Below are 26,044 nucleotides of genomic sequence, written 5' to 3' on the forward strand. Positions count from 1 at the left end.
TATATTCCACAAAATAAGCATAGAAAATATATTTTCTGAAATTTATTCGCATAAATGATTGTTGTTAAAAGTAATTCAATACTTCCCAGTCTAAACTATAACTAAAGATAAAAGTTATTTATTTTAGTAATGTCTGAACAGTAAACACATTTAAGTATATAAATTTTAAACCAAAACTACTATACTCGGGTTGCAAGTAAAGACACAATCATCGAATACTTTGCATGTCTGGGTGTCTTTTTGTCTGTCCGTTTGTATCCAATCAACGTCTACACGGCTGAACCGATCGGGCCCAAATTTGGTGTGGGAATGTTAATGAATGCAATAATTACAAAAATAATTGTGTCCAAAAGTTTTTTATTTTTGTTGAATTTTTAAAATTGTCAAAATGTTATTAAATCCGCAAACTGTTTGTTTGGGTGTCTGTCCGTTTGTATCCAATAAACGTCAAAACGGCTGAAGCGATCGGCCCAAATTTTGCGTGGGACCTCACATGACCCCAGGGAAGGTTTGTGAATGATCGAATTTTTAAAAATTTGCCACTAACAAAATTTGATTTTTGAAAATTTTTAAAATCCACTAAATATTTTCGATAAAATCGGAGAAATTTTTTATTTGTTTTGTTTTACAATGTCACCAATTGAAATATAAGATGGGCGCGAAGCACCCTAAGAGCCTAGTTTTTTATCTATATATAAATTTGGCTTGTCTGTCTGTTTGTTTTGGTGTTTGTCTGTCTGTTTGTATCCAATAAACGTCAAAACGGCTGAACCGATCGGGCCCAAATACAGGGGTGTATATAATTCCAAATTTTTGATTCTTTTCCCCCCCCCCCTCTAAATTTTTTTTGAATTCCTTCCCCAAACTCGACAACTCAAAAGACATAGATTAAACTCTTCTTAGATTTATTATAGTATCATCAAAAAAAATTTACTCATTCTTACTTAATTAAACAGTAAAAAAAAGTTTCAACCCCGTCATTAAGTCTATAGAACGTTAAATGAAAAAGTGTAAAAACAGAAATAAAGAACACATAAAATTGCACTAATTTCACTAAAAGATAAGCACTTTAGTCTAACAATATCACTTTTATTTATAGTTTTGTCAGACAGAAAATTCGTGTTGACACTTATGACGTTTAATCAGCTGAAAGTGTACGCATTCTGTGTTGCCACCTATTGTACTTGACAACCTATTTGGTGTACTCAAGTTATATCTTTCTTTACAAAAAAGTTTAAATGCAGCTTTTCCGCTAATTTAAGAGTCCAGAAACATTTAGAAAATTCAAAAACAAAGAATTGAAAATTGAAAATTTCCAGATGATTGTTAAATTTCATGAAACTTTGAATATTTTGAATAATTTCTTGAATAAGTTGAAAATCCCAAAATAGATTTATAAAATTCTCGAGAATTCTAGTAGAAAGTTCAAGTATTCCGGAAAATATAATAGGTTCCAGAGGATTATTAAAATTAGGGAAAAGTTGACAGAATTTCGTGTGTGCATTCTACCAAACGTTGTTCGTTTTACTGACTGGTTTTGTCTAAATGGAAACTTTTGTCTTTACATAAGTTTAAGAGGCTTTAATGTTATTCTAGTACCTTGTTCTGGAAGATTCCCGAACAATTTTTCCAGTAACTTTCTTGGAACGATATTCCGGAACATTCCGGAACGTTGAGTGATTCCAAAACAACCTTCCAGAAATTTCCAGTTTACGGGAAAAAATTGTTCCGTAAATTGTTCCGGAATTCTGATTTCCAGAACTTTTTCCGTAATGGAAATTTCCGGATCATTTCTGTACATAAACGGAAACCCAGAATTCCGATGGAAACCCTTCTCGTACAAGCCCATCTAGAGAACCTGTGTGTAGTGGACCCAGTACGTTTTATGCAACAAATGTAGGCTGTAATGATCCATTGACACAGGGAGTCCATCAGCCATGTAATCATGGATACACAGAAGTGCAATCTGAGTAGAAGTATTTAATGGTACTGGCCGGTAAAGTTTAATTGTACTGAGTATGCAAGGTACCAGGTACCGGCCTGTCCAGTGTAGTCGTACTGAGTATGCAAGGTACCAGGTACCGGCCTGTCTAGTGTAATTGTACTGTGTATGCAAGGTCCCAGGTATGGGCCGGTCCAGTGTAATTGTAACAATTACTTTGATATTTGGACCCAGCACGCTTTCGACACAAAATGTAGGTCAGCTTGATATAAAGAATGTTGAAAATGAATATCACATTACAATGTCGTTAGGATGTTAGGACTACATGGTAGATAAGGTTAGGACTACATGGTAGATTATGTTAGGACTACATGGTAAATTATCGGATTTGGTCAACTCTGCTCAGAATAAAGGTTTTTGTTTTGTTTTATTAGCACTCTTTATATGGATACATGCAGAATTTTTTTCATGAACCCCTTAATTACAAGTAGAGATTTACAATAGTAAGAAAATACCACTGGTTCCAAAATGTGGTCTGCCTTTTTGTTAGAATCTGACTGCCTAGGAAAATTCTTGGTGGTGGGGGAAGAGTTTATATGGCGGATATAGATGAAACCAAAGGCAAGGAAACTATCGAAGAACTACAAACTGAGTTTGGCAAGGTAATTTATTTCTCCAAACCCCCCCAAAAACATTTCTTTTAAAATATTTAAAAATTATTTTTCATCGTTGTGAGCAAAACATTTACTTTAATGCAGCTAGATATAAATACATTTGAGACAACATTTCTTATCTTTTATAAATGATCAATTTTGTTATTCTATTATATCACAATAATACTATTTTTAATCATCTGCCCAGCATTATCAAATAAAAACTTTATTTGCTAAAACATTGCTTAAATTTATTTGTTAAAATGCAAAAATTATATCAAAATTGAATTACAATATTTTTCCAAAATATTTTATCTGTATTTTGTCTTGTTCCAGGGTAAGATAGCTTTTGGTGTGCTAGATGTTAGGAAGAAGGAAGATTGGGATCAGGTTTGGAGTCAAGCAGAAACATTCTTCGGAGGTCAGGTTCAGGTTAGTTGGCCGGTCAACCTAAAATTTGAAAACTCTTTTTTAAATTTTTTTTGAAATTTTTGAGACTGATCAAATCTAATCTAATTATCGAGGAGTTTTTTAAGGAAATACCGAGTAGTTTTCATTCCAAATCATTTTAACAGATTCAAATCGACTCTTCACTAATTCCAATCTGACCCCATCTAACCTATTTTAAGATCTAATACAATTTAAGCTTTGAAAACCCTTGATAATGATCGATGAGTGGGTACAATTTTGGGAAATTACTCAGTTTGTTACAGAATAGGTTTCAAAGAACCATCTTTAGAAATTAAGCGTGAATAATATTTATATTTTAGGGATTTTGCAACAATGCTGGAATATTCCACGAGACGGATTGGATGAAAGTCAAGGAGATCAATATGGACGGAATGCTCTACGGGGCAATGCTAGCCTATGACAGGATGGGGGTAAGTCAACCACAGTGTTTACTATTGGAATTTTGGTTCGCGAAATTGCACGGAATTGTGCAAAATTGCATGGAATTTAAGGGCTAGCGATTGCACTCCAGTAAAAGAATCACAATTTATGCTATTTTAATACATGACCTGAAACTCTTAACAACATGATTTGAAGATTGAAATAGATCTTTTGCAATAAGTTTGGTCATTTAATGCTACAGTTAAAATCCATGAGATTTAATTGAGATGGTTAAATGATTTTGTCAGCAGAGTCTCTGAAGTCTCATCATCTTTAGTTGAAAATTTCAAACTAAATTAATAGAAAATAATAATAACTTTAAACTTTAGAAATAAAAATCTATCTAAAACGCAATTAGAAAAAGTAAACTAGTTCCAAAAAAATTATTTTACATTTTAGTGGTTTAATTTTGTATTTTTTTTCGTAGCTTTCTTTTTCATTTAAAAACTTTTTATTGAATTTGCCCCAAAGTCATGCCGTGTTAGGTTTTTTTTCACGTAAAAATGTAAGACATTTATTTGGTGAACATCTTGCCAAATTTAAATCCACAAATTAAACACTGCTATGTACTGTACACTGTACAGACACAGTATAAAATTAAATACACTACACATCATAAAGTACACATATGTCTAAATTAGCTATTGTAGGTTAAAAATGGTGGTGAAGGTGGGCTGATGGTAATAACCGGTTCTATGGCATCCTTCCTAGCTGACGGGTTTGACTCAGCACAAGGATCTGTGTACTCTGTCTCAAAGTTTGCTGTCGGTGGCTTAGTGAGAAGTCAATCCAGTAAAAAGATTTATAATATGTAAGTTTTTAACTCCCAGGGGCGGATACAGGATTTAAGTGAGGGGGGGGGGGGCAAGATTTTTTAGGAACAAAAAAATTCATAATTAGGAACAAAAGATCGCGCTGCAGGCGAAATTTTTTTTTGACTTAAAAGACTCAAAAAGAGTCAAAATTAATGACTAAAGACTAAAAAACTATATTTTTAACTTTTCACACATTATAGTTTATTAAGACAAATATTTTTCCTGTTTTACACTAGGGTTTCTTTCCCTTAAGCTATTGCTTAAGCTTATGCTATTGAGAAGCTATTCTGAAAATAGGAACAAAAAATTCCAGATTCAGGGGGGGCGAATGTCCCCCCCCTGTATCCGCCCCTGTAAACTCCTAATAAAGGTGAAGACTGAGTGTAGACTGTAGACGCCAGAAGTAATTTTATTTGATTAAAATCTGTTTTGTTGTTATTTAATCTTTTCAATGAGTGGATATCCGATTAACAATGGTACCCTTTAAACCTAATTGTATATGCACAAATAATGGAGTTATCGTTTTTGAAAATAGATTATTTCATAATTGCGCTATCTCTGTAAAAATTAACCAATTAAGTAATTAAACAGAATTTATCATTTTTTAGATAAAAACAAGAATTGCTTCTACATTTTAATTTATTCATACAGGGTTACAGGATTAGACTGTAAAGACGACCCCAAACTCTAAAAATATAACGATTGGAAGCATGCATTTTGGTTTCTGCATACAATTGAGTATTTTAATGATTACGAAATGATGAAGTACAGAAATAAGCCGGTTTTATCTTACAAGGAGAGCTGAATGTAATAAAACGGACTAAGCAAATTTCGTGCAATCGTCTCTGAAGTCTCATCCTTTGTGGGTAACCCTGTATATAGCTTTTTAAATGGCACAGTTTGTAAATTAGCATGTCGCTCTTAAAATGTATGGGTCACTTGAAATTACTTCTATATGTATTGATTTCTTTAGAATGACCGGTTTCAAACTACTCTCACTATATAAACTGTGTTTTCTTTAATTCTTTATTCAGATGGTGTTACTTGTTTGAAGAGAGTTTGAATGTTTAACTGAAATAGATTGAAGTATTATAGCAACAATATAACATTGATAAGAACAATTTTTATAATGATTTCATATAATTACTTACATGAATGTCATCTATTAATGAAAAGAAATCAAAGGATGTTTACATCAGCGTCCATGGTTGGTTTAGGCCTTACTGAACCAATACTCAGGATCCAGGCAAGCGCTCAGCAATTGGAATTGTACATATTCTATATAGTAAAATATGGGAAGAGATCAAATGCCTAATTTCAAAACACTCTAGTCCTTTTAAGATTTATGAAATGCATAATTTTGTTTTGTTAGAGATAAGGTGAGAACAGTTGGAATTTGCCCCTGGTTTGTTGATACTAACTTAGGTAAAGAATTCATTGATTTAATTTAGATTTAATTTATTTTATGAATTTAAAAATGTTAAGTTATTTAACACATTCAAAATGTCAAACCATGGATGCTTTAAATATTTCAGTTAGAATTTTGTGATTTTTGAGAAAATTGTTTATCGAAATATTTTGCCAATACAAATTAGGATTTTGAACAAATACTAAAAAATTCTAATTTTATCGACAGTTTGGGCAAACATTTTTAATATATATCTAATAGGGTTTATCTAAACTGATTAAAATTTTCATTTTCGAGTTTCATTTTCAAATAGTTAATCGAAATTTATCAAACATCTGGAAACCTTTAATTAAAAAAGAAATATGTTAAAGATAAAAAGGAGTGTGAAGGTAATTTTAATTTTTAGAGTACACTGTAAATACTAAAACGCAATATAAAAATTAGAATGTTTGGAAAAGAGAACCACAGAACTTTTTAAAAACAAATTATCCCTAATTTATGAATAAATTGAAAACTGAGGAAATAAAAAAATCCTTAATTTATTATTGTTTTTATATAGAAAATATTAATGCAGAACAATTCTTGTAAAACTATTTAATAAGCATGTCATTTGAGTCGAACAAGCTAATTGATATTAATATTTTTTTTTTTATGAAAACTGATCATTTTTATTTTTCCCTAAACAATTTTGCTGCAGAGACAATAAAGGCAATGGTTAGAATCTTAAAATAATCATGGGAGGAAAAGACAATTTCTTCCTCATTACTGAAATCAAGGTTTGAAGGGTACCATTGTAAATCTGACTTAAGCTACTTTTAAATTGGAGGGTTCCTTGAAATTACGTACAAAGTATCTATTAATATAGAAAAATTATTTTTAAAAGGGTGAGGGGGGGGGAGGGATGGTTTCAAGAAAAAAACACTTTCTAACAAGCATTGACTATATTTTCTTGTTTTGTTGTTCAGTTAGAACTAATACCAGTGTTGGTGTTATTGAGTCAACATATAAGATGAGAGTTCTTCAACCTGAGGAGGTAAAACTTAAAGGGAATGTTATGGTTTTTCAAAGGAGTATAAGCTAATGACTAGAAATGTTAGGAGTTGATTGGAACTAACAATAGTGGCTATCTGATGTTCCTGTCTTGAGAAATTGATATAAACAAAGAGGAGCTGCTTAATTATAGCTTCTATTTGTTTTCATGTTCATGATATTGATATTGATATTCAAGCTGTTTAAAAGCTTGGTAGAAATTAAAAATTTAAATTGAAAGTCGTCTTCATTGTGTTGATATTTACGACTTTGAAAGAATTTGAAAATAACAAAATGATATAAACACAATTTAATTGCTAGTTTTCAGAATTTTGATGTCAGTATTTGTATATGTAGTTAAACTAATTATTAATAGGTTGGGAATGCTTTTGAAAGACTAGTTGTGGAAGGACGACCTGGAGATATGCTAACCGTGATGCCAGGAACAACATTCTTCTGGCCTAATTGGAACAGGAAGCTCATCGTCCTTTTCGTCATGGCTTCGAAAATATCAAGAAAGGTGAACCTCTTAAAATTAAGATTGGTAATATATATGTATTTATATATTTATATTGCCATGTTTTTAAAGCTACTGAACACTGGGAAAAAATCTTGTTTGTAAATATTTTATTTTTAAAGCCAAAACCTTTCATAATCATAGAATGGGGAAGGGCCGAAGGGGGTGAGTTCAGGTGATCAAATAAAAATATCTTTCAATTATTTCTAGATGATTTAGAACACATTCCTGATTTAAAATGCGTTCTTAACTTAGAACGCATTCTTGATAATATAAACGGGTTCCTGATTTTAAACGTTCTTTTCAAAAATTTCCGTTCCGTTCCTTTACAAATCGTTCCAACATTATTAAGAAAGCGTTCTATGCGTTCTTTCTTTTTTCAGAACGATGGGATCGTTCAGTTCGTTCTTGTGAAAGAACGATCGTTCCCCAGGAACAACGCCCAGACCTACTTTTGAGGATCCACTGAAACTACTTGTACAGTCCCCTTAACCATTTCCTTGTCCAATACTCATAATATCTCATCCCTCATTTAACTGTTGTTAGATAATATTAATTAATTTCAGGTCTTTGGAATATCTTCTGAGAATATTATTACAGAACAGGATTTTCTAAAGATTGGAGTGGTTACTCTCTTCCTTGTATTCCTACTGTTCCATTGGATTCTTTCCTGGATAGGACTATAATACTTTCCTGGATAGGACTATACTACTTTCCTGGATAGGAATATAATACTTTCCTGGATAGGACTGTAAACTTTCCTGGATAGGACTTTAATACTTTCCGGGATAGGACTTTAATACTTTCCTGGATAGAACGTTGATAATTTCCTGGATAGGACTATAATACTTTTCTGGATAAGACTATAATATTCTCCTGGATAGGACTATAATTCTTTCCTGGATAGGACTATACTACTTTCCTGGATAGGACTATAATACTTTCCTGGATATGACTATAATACTTTCCTGGATAGGACTATAATACTTTTCTGGATAGGACTATAAACTTTCCTGGATAGGACTTTAATACTTTCCGGGAGAGGACTATAATACTTTCCTGGATAGAACGTTAATAATTTCCTGGAAACGACTATAATACTTTCCTGGATAAGACTTTAATATTCTCCTGGATATGACTTTAATACTTTCCTGGATAGGACTATAAAACTTTCCTGGATAGGACTATAATACTTTCTTGGATAGGACTGTAATAATTTCCTGGATAGGACTTTAATACTTTCCTGAATAGGACTATGATACAGTGATAACCAGAAAACAACGGAATAAGAAGACGACATTAAAGCAATACTAAAGTGTAATTGATGTTGTTACAAAGCAAATAGTTTTACTGGTCACTTATTAAATCATTAATTTAGATATTTGGGTCTGTTTACACTGCACAATTGTTGTGTCTCATGCTCATTGGACTTTTTAAAGTTATAACTTGATTCTAAAAGTCATCTTCCTATTCCAGAGTTTTCTGGTTATCACTGTACTTTCCTAGATAGGATTATACCACTTTCCTGGATAGGATTATACCACTTTCCTAGATAGGATTATACCCCTTTCCTAGATAGGATTATACCACTTTCCTGGATAGGATTATACCACCTTCCTGGATAGGATTATACCACTTTCCTGGATAGCATTATATCACTTTCCTGGATAGGATTATACCACTTTCCTGGATAGGATTATACCACCTTCCTGGATTGGATTATACCACTTTCCTGGATAGGATCATACCACTTTCCTGGATAGCATTATACCACTTTCCTGGATAGGATTATACCCCCTTCCTGGATAGAATTATACATCCTTCCTAGATAGGATTATACCACTTTCCTGGATAGGATTATACCCCCTTCCTGGATAGGATTATACCACTTTCCTGGATTTCCTAGATAGGATTATACCACCTGCCTGGATAGGATTATACAGGGTCAAAATCCGTACAAAAATTGTTACATTTTTAGAACAAATCCATACAATCCGTACATTTTTGGGGAAAAAATCCTTACAATTTGCACATTTAATTGGAAAAAGTCCGTACAATCCGTACATTTAAAAAAGGAATCCGTACAATCCTAATATAAAACTTTCTTAGAATTTCCCTTTTTTAAAATTTTTTCTGATTTCAAATTATTTATTTTGATGATTAACAAATATATTAAAAGATAAAATACTTAATTTTAACAATTCAAAACAATTGAATGTGATACAATAATTATATTGTTCCAGTTTTGTATCTAATAAAAAATCAAAAATAAAATTCGTTTAATTAATAATACATTTGTCGTCGTATATATCAATACAACGAAGATGACTTTCGATTTCAATTTTTGATCTCTACCAAGCTTTCAAACAGCATGGATACACATAAACATAGAAACCAAGAGAAGCTGTCCATTATCAGCTTCTATTTGTTTACATGTAAACTTGTAATTTGGAAAAAGTTGAAATTAAAACTTAAATAGAAAAGTCAACCTCATTGTCTTGATAAAAACGCCAACAGTGTAAACTGTACAAAAGTTCTAAATTTTCAGTTTAGATTTCAACTTCTTTTCAATATTAACAATCTTTTTCAAGTTTTCATTTACAGATGGCATGTTTTTGCATATCAGAAAGCAAAAAAAAAACACATTTATTTTAAATTCATTTTGCCAACAAAAGATTAAAAAAATCATTTTTTACGTTTAATTTTAAAACTGTTTGCTCTACTCATAGTAATCCTCTGAAATCAACAAGTGTAAAACGGTGTATATCTGTTTGAACTCCCGCCCTTTTAAACTATTGTTCGTTTGAACTATTGTTCATTAGAACTGCTGACATGACGTCATATCCTGTAGTTCAAATCAACACATTACTTGCTCATTTGAACTTTTTTTCTTAAACATAGAGCTGCAGTTTAATGTTTATAGGTAATGCAAATGGACATATACAAATAGATCAAATAAATCAAAATATAGTTCAAATAAACCAAAAAATATGAAATAATTAACCAAAAAATAAAGTTCAAATGAATGTATTATATCTGGGTTAGGTTAAGACAATTTCTTGGCCAAACACTGTTGTTTCGCTACTTAGCGATTTCCCTAAAGACCTAATGAAACTTTATAAGTACCGAGTGGTATTTCTCTGGACAGGATTGTAAGACTTCCTTCTCTCAACGCTCTCCATAACAAAAGGATGATAATAAGGTTCCGAACGTTTATTTCTCTGAGTCTTCAATCTAAATAATCTTTTATAAGCCCACAGAAAAAGCATTGAGTGATAAATCATACAAATACAGCAATAAATCCACTCAGGCATTAAAAAACTGTGGCAAGGAACCAATACATTACATTATACGATATCAACCATAACCGAACATAAATAAGCAAGATTCATATAAATATAAGCATAATTACCGCAGTGATCCTAGAATTTCACACGGTTTAATAATAGACGATCTTTACATGAAACACGAATATATACTAATGTAGAATCTGCCCGCTTCCACGCAGAAAACTTGCGCATGTGTATTCGGTCTGGAAACAGCTTCTAAAACTAGTTTTTTACAATACGTTCTGTACAGATCCTCAGGGAGAACTCAGAGATTCACAGGGGCATCACATAGACTTTATGAACGCAGCATGGCTCGCGTAACACTCCCCCAACCGAGAGCAAACAAAAAAGAAAAAAGTTATATCTGCACCCCGCGACTTAATCATCCTGATAACTCCACTAGACCTGAAACACAATCACTGGAATCTTTGAGAGTTTGAATTCACGTCTTATTTCCTAAAACATCCTGTCCTCCCAGGGAACATCCAACTCTAGATCCAACTCCTCAGGGATCGAAACCCTCGCTGATCCCTCAATCAGTTCATCATAAGTAGGGGTTCGCTCCACCACTTTCCTGGAGAACCTCAAAGCTGCACTCATCCTCTTGGGAGAGGCAACCTCTTCTGTCCTCCTCTCCTCATCCTCCAGGAAAACATCATCCTCCTCACTCAGCATCACCACCTCCTCACAGCCATCCTCCTGCTGAGGCCCGGAGACACTCTCTAAAGGGACTGAAAAAATTCATACCGAGAGATTCTCTAAATTCCCCTCTAAAATATAATCTATTCTCTATGTTTCAAACTTTGTGTATTTAACTTTGCGCTGCGGCCAGAAGTCCATCTATAAGCAGCTGTAAAACCACGTGCTAGTAGGTCGGAATGGCAGTAGGATGGATGGGCGTAGGTCCAGAAATACACCATCCTTAGAGTCATCTTTATTGGGACACACTGAATATCTTAGTATTAAAACCGGGTTTATTGACTTTATCCCTTGAGTTTTAAGCCTAAATCAACTTGGGTTCATAGTGTACGTACCAAGAAAAATAGCATCATCTCGAAGAGTACATAACGGGGAAAATATGAGTGTAAAGAGAGTAGAAAGGGTGCGATATTTACCTAGATTAATGCACATTATCAATTTTTTAAGGGATTAGATGAATTTTAGCCTGTTTGCCGTGTTCCGTACGTACATTGTTCAATTGTTAAATGTTATCTAAAATCATTTCTTATCAGCAATTTAATTTTCAGCTGCAGTCTCTCTTTTCTAGCCTTCAGATCGTTTCAAAGTATATTATATATTATACAGTGGTTACTAGAAAGCAGTGGAGCTTTCAGCATCTGTTTAGAAGTTGTACTACATGATAGTGGACCAGAGATTCATTGTGAATCGGACATGCCAATTTTAAAAATGGAGGATATAGCTTAAAATTACGACGTCAGTCCCTTTAAGTGCTTTCAAGAATCCAGATTTAATTGTTTTAAAATATTTTCAGGCTTCAAGATGAACCGGAATTTTCTTGTAACAGGGGGAGCACAAGGACTAGGATATCAGTTCTGCAGGTTCTATTGATACAGAAGACGACTGTTAAACTCAAGTTTTATTATTTAAAAAGTCGTATGAGCATAAAACACAGCAATTGCAAAATTCACTTAGTAAGCTGATTCTAAGGCTCTCAATACAACTATTTACTATAACAAAAATATTGTAGAGTATGAATTGCTTCATTGTCGTCTTCCTTTCCACAAATGTGTGTGTCCCACTGTACCCAAGAAATATAAACGTACCTGGAAACCTCAAAACCTTGTTTTTAAAGAAGTGTACTCCAAATAGGTTGACAAGTACAATAGATGGCAACACAAAAATCGACCAACTGCGCACAACGTCATATGTGGCAAATGAAAAAAGAAAGACGACATGTCCTCTAATTAGTTGGTAGGATTTCCAAGATTTGGTGGAGATAAATGTCGTCTTTGTAGGAATACGTAAAAAATAAATACAACTCAAAATTAGATAGAGTATTTTTTCACTCGTTTGGTGGCTTAATTTTTTTCTCTGTATATCTCTGTAAACTAAATAGTCTGAGGGAGGGGGGGGGGCGTCCAGGCCCCAGCCCTCTAAGTAGCATTAAAGTAAATATTTCTAGGGTTATTATAAGTTTACTGTTCAATTTCTAAAGCCAGCTAATTTTTTTAAAAAAATTTAGACTTCTAACTTTTTGTGACACTCATTCTTTATACGAATTTACAAAAAATCATTTGGATTACCTTGTTTTAAAAGTGAAGAAGTTTTGGTGGGTTTAAACAATGACTGAAGTATACACATTATACTGTCATACACAACAACAACAAAAAACAATAATAAAATACAAAAATGTTTTTAACTGTTTATTAAAACATAAATTGGCCTTTTTGTTTCAAATTTCAAATTCAGCCACAATTTCTGCTTCTTTTGGTTCTTTGGAAATTTAAATCTGGATGTCCCAGGGGGTGGACGGCATCCAGGCACAAAACAAGTTCTTTGCCTGCCCCCTAAATGAAAAAATATAATCAATGAAGACCAAAAAATATCTTAGTATGTGTTCATAGTATACCTTTAAAGTACACCCCCCTCCCCCCACCTTGATGGATTTAAAAAAAAATTAAAAAATCTATCGTTTTTTATCAAAACAAATCACACAGACATCCATATTGCGAAATAACTAAAATATCAATATTTCTAATGTTAACATGATTGTGAACATTTAATTAAAATTGTTGCCTCAGTACCCAATACCCTTACTCCAAATTTTTGCTTTGGACACCCTGTTTATAATATATATCTTCATAGACTTTCCAATAATTTCATAATTTGAGCACTTTTTATATATTTCTTACGTGTTCCCAAAAATAAGTAAAATACGACATTTGAGAAAAAATTAAATATCCTTAGAAGACGACATTTTATTAGAAAATTACCGTTTCTTGTTGCCTGTATTTCCCCTGGATCTGGGGGTTTATCCACGATTAGATTGTTCCAGAGCACTTCTCCAAAGATATCATTAAACATTTCTGAAATATGTTTTAACGTTAAACTTTCGAATTACAGAGTTAAAGGGTTATGTACAAAATCAGTTTCAACCCCGTCATTAAGTCTATAGAACGTTAAATGAAAAAGTGTAAAAACAGAAATAAAGAACACATAAAATTGCACTAATTTCACTAAAAGATAAGCACTTTAGTCTAACAATATCACTTTTATTTATAGTTTTGTCAGACAGAAAATTCGTGTTGACACTTATGACGTTTAATCAGCTGTAATGAAAGTGTACGCATTCTGTGTTGCCATCTATTGTACTTGACAACCTATTTGAGTTTATTTAAAATTGGCGAGTTACGACAAAAAAAAATTATTGATTGATTGATTGATTGGCCATTAATTGATTTATTATTGGTTGATTTTGATGCGCTTTTTGATTAATTAATTGTTTTTAAAGGTTACTCTGTACTCCATGTTTGTGTCCATCATGGCATTTTTTGCCCAAGTGAGTGATCCTGCCGTGGGAGGAACATATATGACGCTGCTCAACACTCTCACTAATCTTGGAGGTAACTAGGGTTCATCTTGGAGGCTAGGGGGGGCTTGATCCAGCCGGGGGAGAAAAATATATGAAGCTGCTCAATACCCTCACTAATTTTGGAGGTAACGAGTCCGGGATATATCTATGGGAGGGGGACATCAAAGCTTCCTGTATACCTTTTAACAAATAGGTTTATATATTTTATGGAACAAAAGTTTTTCCCTAGTTCTTCAAAAATCATCACCGACAATTTTGCGAAATCTTTTTTTATGTTTAGGTAATTGGCCCACGACATTAGCCCTGTGGTGTGTGGAGGGATTAACCTTTAGTTCTTGTCTGGGTGGGGAGAAGGCGGATGAGGGGTGTGGCACTAAGGATGAGCAGGAGGCGTGTCTAGTAGGTGGAGGCTCCTGTTCTAACTACCTAGACGGATACTATGCTGAGACTGGGATCTGTATTCTTCTAGGTACGTAGGAAACAATCTGAAACAATTTCAAGTAATATTTATAAATATTCATTTAAAGTGTCATTTTTTAGAATATAATTTAAAGGTTTATATCATTAAACGGTAAATCAAGTTTCAAGTTTGGAAATAAAGAAGAAACAATTTTAGAAAGTTGTTTAAGATTTAATTTGAAGGCAATTCCTGATGCACAACGTTTCAGGCATTGACATCTCTGCAAGGAGGGTCACTTGAAATTACGCTTACAGTCCTCTTTAAGCAGACTTTTAACCAGGGGTGTATATAATTTCATTTCCCCCCCCTGGGGGGGGAAGAAATCAAAGGCCCCCCCTGGGGGGGAAAGAAATCAAAGGTCACCAAAGAGGGGAAGGAAAGGGGAAGGGAAGAAGAAGGGAAGGAGAGGGGAAGGAGGAGGGAAGAAGGGAAGAAGAAGGGAAGGAACCAAGAAAATCAGTCTCATGTCCCTGTAGACTGTTTTACTGTTTAATTAAGTAAGAATAAGTAAATTTTTTAGATGATACTATAATAAATCTAAGAAGAGTTTTATCTGTCTTTTGAGTTGTCGAGTTTGGGGAAGGAATTTTTAAAAGATTTTGAGGGGGGAAATCAAAAATATTGAATTATATACACCCCTGCTTATATATATAACCGTTGATAATCACGAAACCTCCTCACTATAATCTCTTCGATGTTACTATTTTGTGTAATTGCTCCAGTGGCTTATGAGAAAAATTCCCTTAAAAATTTGGCTGATGTACAAAGTTGTTGGTTGCCCAGGAATTTTTCCTGAGAGAAAAGTTATTAACGAAATGCCATAAAAAATGCCATTTTTTATGGCATTTTAACTTAAAAGGACTGAAAGCGTAATTTCAAATGACGCTCCATTCAAAGATGGCAATGTCCAGTTTGCAACGGTACCCCTTAAAACCTTAATCTGATCAAAAAAATTTAAAGATATCGTCGTTTTTCTGACTCTACAAGTATATATTTCTGTGGGTTTCTTCATTGCTACTTATAAACAAGAAAAGTCCAAGTCACTATCGCAGACGCAGAGAAACCGGAAATGAAAAGGAACAAAAACATTGAAACCGAATTCATACTTGAGTAGACACAGCTTTCAAGGGTACCGTTGTAAATCAGACATTACCATCTTTTCATGGATGGCCAGTTGAAATTAGGCTTACAGTCCCTTTAATAAAGTATCTGTGGTTTAGGTACAATATGGTTGGTATTCTGGGGGAGTAAAACTATCACTAGATTACAAGATGCTCCTCTAGACACCTGGAGAGTTGTTAAACAGAAACAAAAATCTGAAGATTAGAATAATTCGATTTATTTTGTTGTTATTTTATAAGTATTTTTATCGACGTTGCATTTCTGTTGAAATTTAAACCTGCGGGTAGAACGTGTCCTTTTTATTTTTAGAAACGAAAATTTGATTTTTAAAATTTGAAAAGTTTATTAATTTCCTAAAAATGATAAAATAAGCTCAAAAAAATCTAGTTCTCTTGCATCACATTTATCTCACCCTTTTCATAAGTAATTGATTGCAAGAAGTCGTGATGAAAGCACGCGTGATCACTGATCATGTTTTGGTAACGGTGATGTAGTGTTAATATAATTTTTATACAAAGATGTAATTATTGCCAATATGTTTTCTTTATAGCGCTGCTGTAGCCAATCATGCACAAAATACTAATAATACACCAATACAAGTTAATTCACGGAAACTAAATTTACATACAGATATTTTGTCATTTTGATGATAAAAATGGCACCCTAGGAGTGGTTGATTTGACAGGGGAAATTGAAAAATAATAGAGAAAGTGTTAGTAACCCTGTATAGTGTATATTTAGTGTATTATTTTTCTTCACATTTAAATTAAATCATATATTGCAAGCTCTTGTGATCTTGTTAATTCGGGTTTTCATTCCACAAGAAATTAACGGTTACGGTGGTTTTTTGTTATCCGTATAAAGATAAAATTTTGAAGAGCTTTTATGAAATTGTACAAAAAATAATATCGTTCCTATGTCAACCGATCTAGTAAGCACGAACTAAGATTCTTCTAACCTGAAACAAGTCTTCTTGAATATCAGAAACCTTCAGTTTTGTTTACTGCAGGTCGGTTAACATATCATCAAATTATTCAGTAAAATCACTTTAATTTGAAGGAGAATGTGTCTTGTTTATGTTTAACTGTGATACTGACGAACGTTTAATGTAATTGATTTTTATCCATGCCTTAGCAATTCAAAATAATTTTGTTTCTGTAAATTTTTTTTAATTCATGGCATTTCTGCAAACCATTATGACCAGATGAAGCATGTCAATAATTTTGTTATCCTTTATTTGTTATTGTTATCTTTTCATTAAATAAACATATTATCACTGATCATGTTAACCATATTTAGAATTCTCGTATAGTGTACAATGTACATATTGTTAATGAACAGGTTCATTTAATGTAAAAATGTGCTAGAATTAGGAATAGAGTCAACCATAAGCAACTTAACGTAAAAGTAAGTATTCACGTTGTTAAGTATGAAAGTCATGTAAGTAGGGTGTCCAATGCAGGTGGATGTTACTTGCGAGCCCTGTAAACTCCGCGCAATTCAAGAACAATTCCGCGCAACGGAATCCCGATTGGAAACCCTACATGTATAAGCCTGTACCAATTCCGCTTTTTGAATCTGTAAATTTACTTTATCATCCTTATTTTTATGATGACCGGTGTATCTGGGTATACTGGAGGACCACTATCCGAGTAAAATGATGACCACTGTATCTGGGTATATTGAGGACCACTTTATCTGGGTATATTGAGGACCACTGTATCCGAGTAAAATGAGGACCACTGTATCTGGGTATAATGAGGAACACTGTATCCGTTTAAAATGATGACCACTGTATCTGGGTATAATGAGGCACACTGTATCTGGGTTAAATGAGGACCACTGTATTCGAGTTTAATGAGTACCACTGTATACTGGTAAATTGAGGACCAGTTTATTAATATTTATCCCTGTTTATGTTAACGTGGAAGTTGACCAGTTCCTGTCAACTTCCTCTTTGTACTTTACTATACACATTGTACGCAAATATATATTCAAACATCCAGTGTTCACTCTCTTGAGTAGATCTAGACTCCGACCTTTACAGACCAGTGTATTTGGGTATAATGAGGACCACAGTATCTGGGTATATATTGAGGACCACTATATCCGGGTTTAATGAGGACCACTGTATCTTAGTAAAATGAGGACCCTTAGCTGGGTATAATGAGGACCACTGTATCCGGGTATTATGAGGAGCACTGTATCTTAGTATAATGAGGACCCTTAGCTGGGTATAATGAGGATCACTGTATCCGGGTATATTGAGGACCCCTGTATCCGGGTATATTGAGGATCACTGTATCCGGGTATATTGAGGACCCCTGTTTCCGGGTATATTGAGGACCACTGTATCCGGGTATATTGAGGACCACTGTATCTGGGTATATTGAGGACCACTGTATCTGGGTATATTGAGGACCAATGTATCCGGGTATATTGAGGACCAATGTATCTAGGTACTGCATACAATGCACTGAATTGTATCTCAGGTTGCAGAGTTCAGTAAATTATCGTAAATAACTGTCAATCTGCCAGTATTCATGGTAAATATATGAATAGAAGTAGGCGTAACTTTTCCTACGCCGTAGGGGGGGGGGTAGATTTATAATTCAGTAGGTGTGGCCTGTAACTGGTGGGAGGGGTGTGAATTGAACTGGAATTTACTATTTTCCCCAGGGGGTGGGGAGGTCTTCTACAGTAGTCACAAAACATGAGACGACTATATGGAATTTTTATTATCTTTTTACTTTTATTCATAATTCCCTGCAACTGTAAACTTGTTTCTTTCTCAGCCAAGTCATGAAGTAAGCCATCAAGAAAATAAGTTTCAGGTCGTCTTTACATTCTCATCCTTTGTCGACAACTCTGTAGTTATATAGAGCTTAAGGGGGTCAAACTATTCAAATCGCCACCAGCAATCCTTCCTTTTATTTTGGAACTATTATCAAATATGAACATTGAACATCTGCAAACATTTGGGGCATCACTCGATGCCCTCCCAACAATAGTAATTATATAACCAGGTAACCAGGACCCGCAGAGAAAATTAGCTTATTTTTTAAGCGAGATCTTATATAAACATGAGGAACTTTCATATTCGCAAACAAAGTACTTTTCAAGTAATTGGCATTTTTAAAACATTTTCGGCAAAGCACCAATTGTAGTATTTAATCTATTTTTCTTAATATATTCCTTTAAAATATTCAAATGGAAAGCGAATGGAAGTAATACATAATTTGTCTTTTTTTTATTTAAAATTGTTCAGAACTTTCTAGTTCGTTTAAGCATTTTTATCCCCCATATCCATTCGGAATTGAAAGATGGTTTTTGATTTTTAAATTTTTTTGTGGACACTCGTTTTCAGAACCAACCAACAAATCTTACGTGAATATTTTGACTTTGTTTAGATTTGAGATTAATGCATTCCTTGGACAGTTTATTAATATTGGACTAACATGTTCCCGGTTTCTGATTTGTCTGATTCAGCTGATTTGTCTGATTCAGCTGATTGGTCTGATTCAGCTGATAGGTCTGATTCAGCTGATTGGTCTGATTCAGCTGATTTGTCTGATTCAGCTGATTTGTCTGATTCAGCTGATTTGTCTGATTCAGCTGATTTGTCTGATTCAGCTGATTGGTCTGATTCAGCTGATTGGTCTGATTCAGCTGATTGGTCTGATTCAGCTGATTTGTCTGATTCAGCTGATTTGTCTGATTCAGCTGATTTGTCTGATTCAGCTGATTTGTCTGATTCAGCTGATTGGTCTGATTCAGCTGATTGGTCTGATTCAGCTGATTGGTCTGATTCAGCTGATTTTTCTGATTCAGCTTATTTGTCTGATTCAGCTGACCGGTCTGATTCAGTTGATTGGTCTGATTCAGCTGATTTGCCTGATAAACAATTAATTTATTAATTAACCAACAAATATTTATTTTTATTCATTTTTCTATGATAAGAATCAGAAATAAGAATCTATTGTCTGTGATAAAAATATTGCAAAATTAAATTAAAGCAAATTTTAACAGAGTACAGTTTTAAAATCTTGGAGGTTTTATAACAAGTTTTATTTAAATAGCCAAAACTATTATAACAACATTAATTCAATCTGATCCGATCTACGCTACAATAATTCAATCTGATCCGATCTACGCTACATTAATTCGTAAATTTTATTATACGTTGCATAAAACACTGAAAACCAGTTTTTAAAAATTGCAAAATTCTACTTTTTGACCGTTTACCTTCTGTGTGTTCTACTTTTTGTTTGTGTTAGGTACTTTCCTAAAGGCATTTTCCCAAGTGACAAACGTCCAAGTGTCAAGTTCCCAAAGGATAAGGCAGGCCCTCTTCGAGGCGCCGCAGGCTTCAATGGGGGCTTTGGAAAAATCCTTTGGAAAAGCTAGTAGCCATCATATTTTTGTCATTCAACCTTTTGTACTGGAGCAGAGTCAAACAAATGACGTCTTCGTTTTCCACAATTTTATGGGTTCTACTGTACATGTAGTTTTTAAATTAAAATTATTATATGACCCTGTGCTTGTCCTTGGTAATGCATTTTCCAAGATCATTCCTAAATAATTCATGCAGTACTTTTATACCTTTCATATATTTAATTTAAATGTTTTATTTCCACGCTTGTAAACATTACGAAACCTTTGTTATTTCTCTTAATTCAAAATAATTAAAAAAATTAATTTAAAATCTAAAGTCTTGTCTTTTAAAACTAATTGGAATGATTAGTTGAAAAATAGGATCAAACTCCGATTTTAAAAATACGTTTTTTTATTTTATACATTACAGACAGAGTGTCTAAACATTATCAGAACCGTGGACAATCAACAGAAGAAAAAGAAAGAAAGGAAAAAAATGAGATGACAAGAATATTAATAAAATTAGAATTATTCTGTACTAACTGTATCCAAATTATAAAATTAAAAAGCTTAAAATAATAATAAAAAAAAAAATATTTTATGCGTTCAACTTTTACGTCAATTAAATTTGGAACAAAGGTACTTGTTTTGACGAACACTATAAAGGGATTGTAGATATAATTTGGAACAAAGGTACTTGTTTTGACGAACACTATAAAGGGATTGTAGATATAATTTGGAACAAAGGTACTTGTTTTGACGAACACTATAAAGGGATTGTAGATATAATTTGGAACAAAGGTACTTGTTTTGACGAACACTATAAAGGGATTGTAGATATAATTTGGAACAAAGGTACTTGTTTTGACGAACACTATAATGGGATTGTAGATATAATTTCAAGTTCGACCCTCCATTTAAAGAGTGTTAATACCCGATTTTTAATTTAACTGGTCTGTGTAACAATTAGGAAAATATCTTTAAATGTGTTTAATTCTGACCATTTCCTTAATTGTTTCCCAATCCATTTTTAGAGAAACCAAAGTTAAACGCATAATTAATTTTCAGTCAGGAAAATAATGACATTTCATTCATCCTTAATCAGACAAATGTTTTAAGGATATCGATTTGAACAGGACACCCAATGATACTCCCTGTATATCTTCTTGTATCTCTCAGTAGGGTAATGGCAGAGCCTTAAACGTTGCAAGCATAGAGAGAGAATATCGTAAATTTAAATCAGATCACCTGCTCTGCTGACCCTCCCCCCCCCCTAGGTGAGACCACCTGTCCTATCTCTAGGGGGGGGGGGTATTATTGTTCCGTGATTAAGTTAAACGTTTAGAGTTAGATATATCAGCTTATTTGTTCATTTATTTGTATCCTGGCGAACACTCCAACACGAAGGTTGAGATTTCAAAGACGACTTTACGGACTTCATTCAGTCTTTTTCCTCATATTAATGATGCGCATGCAAGATGAGTATGGGATAATTTTATTACAATAATACACTTTAAAAATCCTAAATTTTGTTTTTTTGATTATATTTATAAAAAAATCGCTTATTTGGCAGTCATCAAACTTTCGCTCCTTAATAAGCGATTTTTTGTTGAATACAAGCGATTTTCGTCGCAATCCAACTTTTACTGCAAAATTTTGATTTTGAAATTTAGACGTTTGATAAACAATTCATATTCGAAAAAAAAAGTTTTTAATTGAATCGGTATTGTCCTTTTTTAAAGTTTGGACCTGAGGCCGAATGTTAGAATAATAAATTGTTTAATTACAACGTGTGAGTTTGCAGCGGGCAGGCTTAAACCATAATCCTGGTTTCAACCATACAATAAAATGAACAAAGAGACCAAATAAGTACGTTGGAAATCTGAAATATTATTGTTTATTTGTAACCATCTTCCCCCCCCCCCATCTCCCTTCATCCAAAACCCATCTTTCATCCAAGGACCCGAACAATACCCCCCCCCCCCCTCCCTCCCGTAGTTACGCATCTGCTCAATGTAAACCCACATTTAGAGATTAACAAACACACACCTAGAGCAGACAAACAGAGTGTTCACACAAAGAAATAAAAGACAATTTTATTCGTTTATTCCTTAAATTGCAGTTGTGAAACTTTTAATTGTCACATTAAAATATCCTTTTTAATATAATTGTAAGTAATTATATTTTATATGTTTTCTGCGTACATAATAAAAACAATATTTCACAGAATTCCTAGTTTTTATATTCTAATTTCAAAGTCAAGGAATTTATTTTTGGAGAAACATATTTTAAATCCCGTCAAAACCTCCATACAGGCTCTCTCTGCGTAGAATTAAAAGACAGAGAACGAGCCTGTTCTACGCCGACTATGCGTAACTCCTTTGGGCTTCTGACTCAGGGTTATTGTAAACGAAAAACCCATAAATCTTGAAAGGACGACATCTAGTTTCCTATCTGTTATTTTAATTTATCTATGATCAGGATATAGAATTGAGGAATTAGATTTAAGCCGTAGGCATAGAGAATAGAATATATAGAGAGGAATTAAAAGAATCTCTCGGTATGAATTTTTTCAGTCCCTTTCAGCCTGAAAGGGAGTTCAAAGTGTGCAAATCATGTAAATGTTCACAAATTATGTGCAGTAGAGTACATTAATACAGTATGTTCCCTAGACTAGATTCATTTCAATTTCAAATTTTTTAAACTGTTAAACTGTCATTTGATTTATAGTTATAACGAAAAATCATCGTTTGTAAAGTGGAAGGCATAGATTCTATGTGAAATGATCAATGGTCAATTATGAAACCAGTCTATTTCATAATTTGGTTTTCTTTTAACAATAATAATTTTAGATTTTCTATAAAATGATATTCCAGGGTCCAACAGGTTATATAGCATAAATATGTGAAGTACACCTGCAGTATGGAAACAGTACAACAAAATGGCCGTTTTACACTTTTTTCTACACAAAGAGAACATGTTCACAATTAATTTAGAAGATGGGCGCGAAGCGCCCTCTAAGGCTAGTAAAAATAAAAATGGAAACAAAATTGCTTCAAATCTCTTTTTGAAAATTGAATGTCATTGCAAAATAGTCGAATTCAGAACTTTTTTAATTAGATATTTATACAGTTTGTATTTATATAGTTTGTATGAGAAGAAACTAATTTCATTATTTCAGAAAACAAAGGGGCTAATAGTTTGTAACTTTTCAAATACAGATACCAAGCCGGTCAAAAAATCAAATTTTTTATTATTGCTCCCCAAAATCTCCCCTTTCCCCTCCCCCCACCTTTTACTTACTCTACATAGGCCCTCCCTTCCCTATGAAAGTATGTCACTAGATTGTAATGCCTGAATTAACTCCTAGTGTGATATCCTTTGTATCCTTTGTATTCAATATAAACTATATGATATAATAATTAATCAAATTAGAAATCATAGATTATCAAAATATACAGAGAGAGGGTTGAAACATAGATTATCAAGAAATACAGAGAGAGAGTTGAAACATAGATTATCAATAAAAACAGAGAGAGAAAGTTGAAACATAGATTATCGAAAAATACAGAGAGAGAGTTGAAACATAAATTATCAAAAAATACAGAGAGAGAGTTGAAACATAGAGTATCATTAAATACAGAGAGAGAGTTAAAACATAGATTATCAATAGATACAGAGAGAGAAAGTTGAAACATAGATTATAAATAAATACAGAGAGAGAGAGTTGAAACATAGATTATCAATAAATACAGAGAGAGGAGTTGAAACATAAATTATAAATAAATACAGAAAGATGACGAGACACAAATCATAAAGCTATTGACCATCATGAGACACAAAATAAAACTAAGGACTATAAAATCGAACCCAAAGAGAAACCAAGTAAACTTGTTAACTATCAAGACAAAAAAAAATAGAAAAAAACAATACAGAAAAAAACTTTAGATCTTTATAAATCTATATTTTGATCCTCAGCACATTAAAATGTCAAATATACGCTATTGTAATCCTAGAATAAATAAATAATGTATTGCACGCCCTTACTACTCTATCCATAAACATTCCTTTTATTTACCCCTTCCCTTTACCTCCTCTCTGCCCCCTTTTCCTTTAAGAGTCAAGGTATACACAAGTACAATGCGCATAGTCATCTATTACTATATTATTCTTTTCTCTCTCCCCTATTTTTCTTAGCTGGAAATTTTCTTTCTTTCTACCTCTTCCTTTCCCTTTCTAACTTTTCCCTTCATTTTTACGTCTACCTTCCTTTTGACCTCTCCCTTCCTTTCTACCTCTCTCATTCCTTCCTACCTCTGCCTCCTTTCTACCTCCCTCTTTCCTTTCTATCTCTCTCTGCTCCCTTTCTACATCTTCCCTTCCTTTCTTTCTCCCTCTTCCTTTCATTATTTCCCTTCCTTTCTACCCCCTGCCCATCCTTATTACATTTCCCCTTCCTTTCTACCCCTCCCTATCCCCCCTTTCTACCTCTACCAAATGTATTTCAATCTTATTCTCACTTTTAACCCTTTAAAATTCGTATTTTTGATTAAAATAAATAGTTAATCTTATAGATAAACAAATCCGCGAGGTGTGAAGCGCCAGTGAATTGTAAGTAAAATATTTTATTATTGCTAGGATTTAGAATGTATCTAGATTATGCTGCACTGCCTATGGTACAAGGTACAATGTAAGAATTATATGATTGAATGCATTTTATAACTTTAAATTAAATTCAATTTAAAATCGAATACATTCAACTATTATTCAAACCTTGCATTCATTCATTCACCCATTTATCAATCTTGAAATTCATCTTATCTATTTAAAATTTTATCCAGAAAAAGCTTAAAAGATAAATGTGAGATAATTGTAAACAATTTTCCAACGGATTAAATGGATTAAAGAGTTGGATGTCTTCACTCGTTGTAAATGATATTTGTAACAATTTACATTTTACATATATGGAAGGCCAAAATATTTATCTATTAGTGTATATCTTCAAATAAATATATATAAAATATATAATATATATATAGGAGTTCTAAAAACTATCTTTTTTTACATTTTTTATTTTACAAATATTTTTTTATGCTGATTAAATATTTGGTAATTTTTTAAAAAGAAACATTTTATTAGAATGTTTATTGTGACACCCAGTGCCTTGTTGTAAACTGCTAAGTATAGCTGTATGAATATGAACCAATATTTGAAACTATTAATTTTAACTATACACATTATTCATATTATATATTATACATCCATATACTGAAGCAGTAAACCTTTACAGATGGTTTAATAACCAGTATGAAATATCTGTACATACAGTGAGAACCAGAAAACAATGGAATAGGAAGACGACATGTTAGCATTGTCCCTAAGTATCTGATCTAAATAACTCCTAACCCCTGCCAAGGTATACTTATCCAAGAATTACTTATTTCAGAGTCAAAAACTAGATAAAGTGCGATTTTTATGCTATAGCTTTAAAGTTCTGTGAAATAATAAATTCAAGGAATATAGGAATTGAGTCTTTGTCACAAACTCAAATCTTCTAATTTATAAATATTTGCAATTTGATGGTGCAAACCTTTTGTATTTATAACTTTTGTGGCTAAAGAGTCAATTCCTTTAATCCCAGACTATATATGAGTTATATGACACAACTAAAAAAATTTCCGCCACATTTTCCAGAGAATCATTATTGATTGATAGAAAATGAACTGCGGGGATTTCACCATGGTTTAAATATTTAACTCGCCGATTTCGGTGAGTTAAATATTTAATCTGTAGCTTAGAGTTACGGTTTATTTTAAGTCACGGCCCTGGCGGCATTTAAGCTGAAACTTAACATTTAAGCTGTAATTTTTCATTCGTTAAAGTTTTGGACTCAGATTAACTTCTCCGAAATAAACTTATCCCGAAAATACTTTTGCTACAATTCTTTTTTA

General features: G+C 33.0%; 3 protein-coding genes and 1 long non-coding RNA gene across 10 annotated transcripts; 2 read left to right on the forward strand and 2 right to left on the reverse strand.

Moving 5' to 3' along the window:
* Window positions 1-2,380: 2,380 nt before the first annotated feature.
* On the forward strand, window positions 2,381-8,588 carry LOC111700923 (15-hydroxyprostaglandin dehydrogenase [NAD(+)]). Of its 2 annotated transcripts, XM_023472005.1 has the most exons (9): window positions 2,381-2,604; window positions 2,932-3,027; window positions 3,366-3,476; window positions 4,137-4,297; window positions 5,674-5,726; window positions 6,675-6,742; window positions 7,115-7,258; window positions 7,822-7,956; window positions 8,186-8,588. In XM_023472005.1, the coding sequence occupies exons 1-8, from the start codon at window positions 2,539-2,541 to the stop codon at window positions 7,939-7,941; spliced, it is 819 nt and encodes a 272-aa protein (XP_023327773.1). In that variant the 5' UTR covers window positions 2,381-2,538; the 3' UTR covers window positions 7,942-7,956; window positions 8,186-8,588. The 2 variants fall into 2 exon arrangements, with proteins under 2 accessions (XP_023327773.1, XP_023327772.1); XM_023472004.1 differs by having other exon boundaries at window positions 2,383-2,604; window positions 7,822-8,588.
* Window positions 8,589-12,779: 4,191 nt separating this feature from the next.
* On the reverse strand, window positions 12,780-13,798 carry LOC111700925 (uncharacterized). The gene is made up of 2 exons (XR_002765100.1): window positions 13,539-13,798; window positions 12,780-13,112 (listed from the first exon to the last, which is right to left on the reverse strand). It is a non-coding gene; the product is annotated as an uncharacterized LOC111700925 (long non-coding RNA).
* Window positions 13,799-14,025: 227 nt separating this feature from the next.
* On the forward strand, window positions 14,026-17,002 carry LOC111700924 (acetyl-coenzyme A transporter 1). 6 transcript variants are annotated; one of them, XM_023472007.1, is made up of 4 exons: window positions 14,026-14,168; window positions 14,418-14,606; window positions 15,818-15,957; window positions 16,729-17,002. In XM_023472007.1, exons 1-3 carry the CDS (start codon window positions 14,072-14,074, stop codon window positions 15,922-15,924), a joined length of 393 nt encoding a protein of 130 aa, XP_023327775.1. In that variant the 5' UTR covers window positions 14,026-14,071; the 3' UTR covers window positions 15,925-15,957; window positions 16,729-17,002. The 6 variants fall into 6 exon arrangements, 3 of the variants coding, with proteins under 3 accessions (XP_023327775.1, XP_023327776.1, XP_023327774.1); XM_023472008.1 differs by having other exon boundaries at window positions 16,758-17,002; XR_002765098.1 differs by having other exon boundaries at window positions 14,027-14,168; window positions 15,818-16,002.
* A 2,170-nt stretch (window positions 17,003-19,172) lies between these two features.
* On the reverse strand, window positions 19,173-24,500 carry LOC111700911 (signal transducer and activator of transcription C-like). The gene is made up of 2 exons (XM_023471985.1): window positions 24,408-24,500; window positions 19,173-19,613 (listed from the first exon to the last, which is right to left on the reverse strand). The coding sequence occupies exons 1-2, from the start codon at window positions 24,498-24,500 to the stop codon at window positions 19,173-19,175; spliced, it is 534 nt and encodes a 177-aa protein (XP_023327753.1).
* Window positions 24,501-26,044: the final 1,544 nt, after the last annotated feature.

Source organism: Eurytemora carolleeae, unplaced genomic scaffold (assembly GCF_000591075.1).
Source record: "Eurytemora carolleeae unplaced genomic scaffold, Eaff_2.0 scaffold286, whole genome shotgun sequence".
In the NCBI taxonomy this organism is placed as follows: domain Eukaryota; kingdom Metazoa; phylum Arthropoda; class Copepoda; order Calanoida; family Temoridae; genus Eurytemora; species Eurytemora carolleeae.

Excerpts from the sequence above, each read along its gene's own strand:
- LOC111700923 (XM_023472005.1), top strand. The coding sequence starts at position 2,539 with ATGGCGGATATAGATGAAACCAAAGGCAAGGAAACTATCGAAGAACTA. Across the intron at positions 4,298-5,673 it reads AGTAAAAAGATTTATAATAT|AGATAAGGTGAGAACAGTTG; the intron begins GTAAGTTTTTAA and ends TTGTTTTGTTAG. Across the intron at positions 7,259-7,821 it reads CTTCGAAAATATCAAGAAAG|GTCTTTGGAATATCTTCTGA; the intron begins GTGAACCTCTTA and ends AATTAATTTCAG.
- LOC111700924 (XM_023472007.1), top strand. The coding sequence starts at position 14,072 with ATGTTTGTGTCCATCATGGCATTTTTTGCCCAAGTGAGTGATCCTGCC. Across the intron at positions 14,169-14,417 it reads CACTCTCACTAATCTTGGAG|GTAATTGGCCCACGACATTA; the intron begins GTAACTAGGGTT and ends TTTTATGTTTAG. Across the intron at positions 14,607-15,817 it reads TGGGATCTGTATTCTTCTAG|GTACAATATGGTTGGTATTC; the intron begins GTACGTAGGAAA and ends TCTGTGGTTTAG.
- LOC111700911 (XM_023471985.1), bottom strand. The coding sequence starts at position 24,500 with ATGAAAGGAAGAGGGAGAAAGAAAGGAAGGGAAGATGTAGAAAGGGAG. Across the intron at positions 19,614-24,407 it reads GAGGTAGAAAGGAGGCAGAG|GCAAATCAGCTGAATCAGAC; the intron begins GTAGGAAGGAAT and ends ATTGTTTATCAG.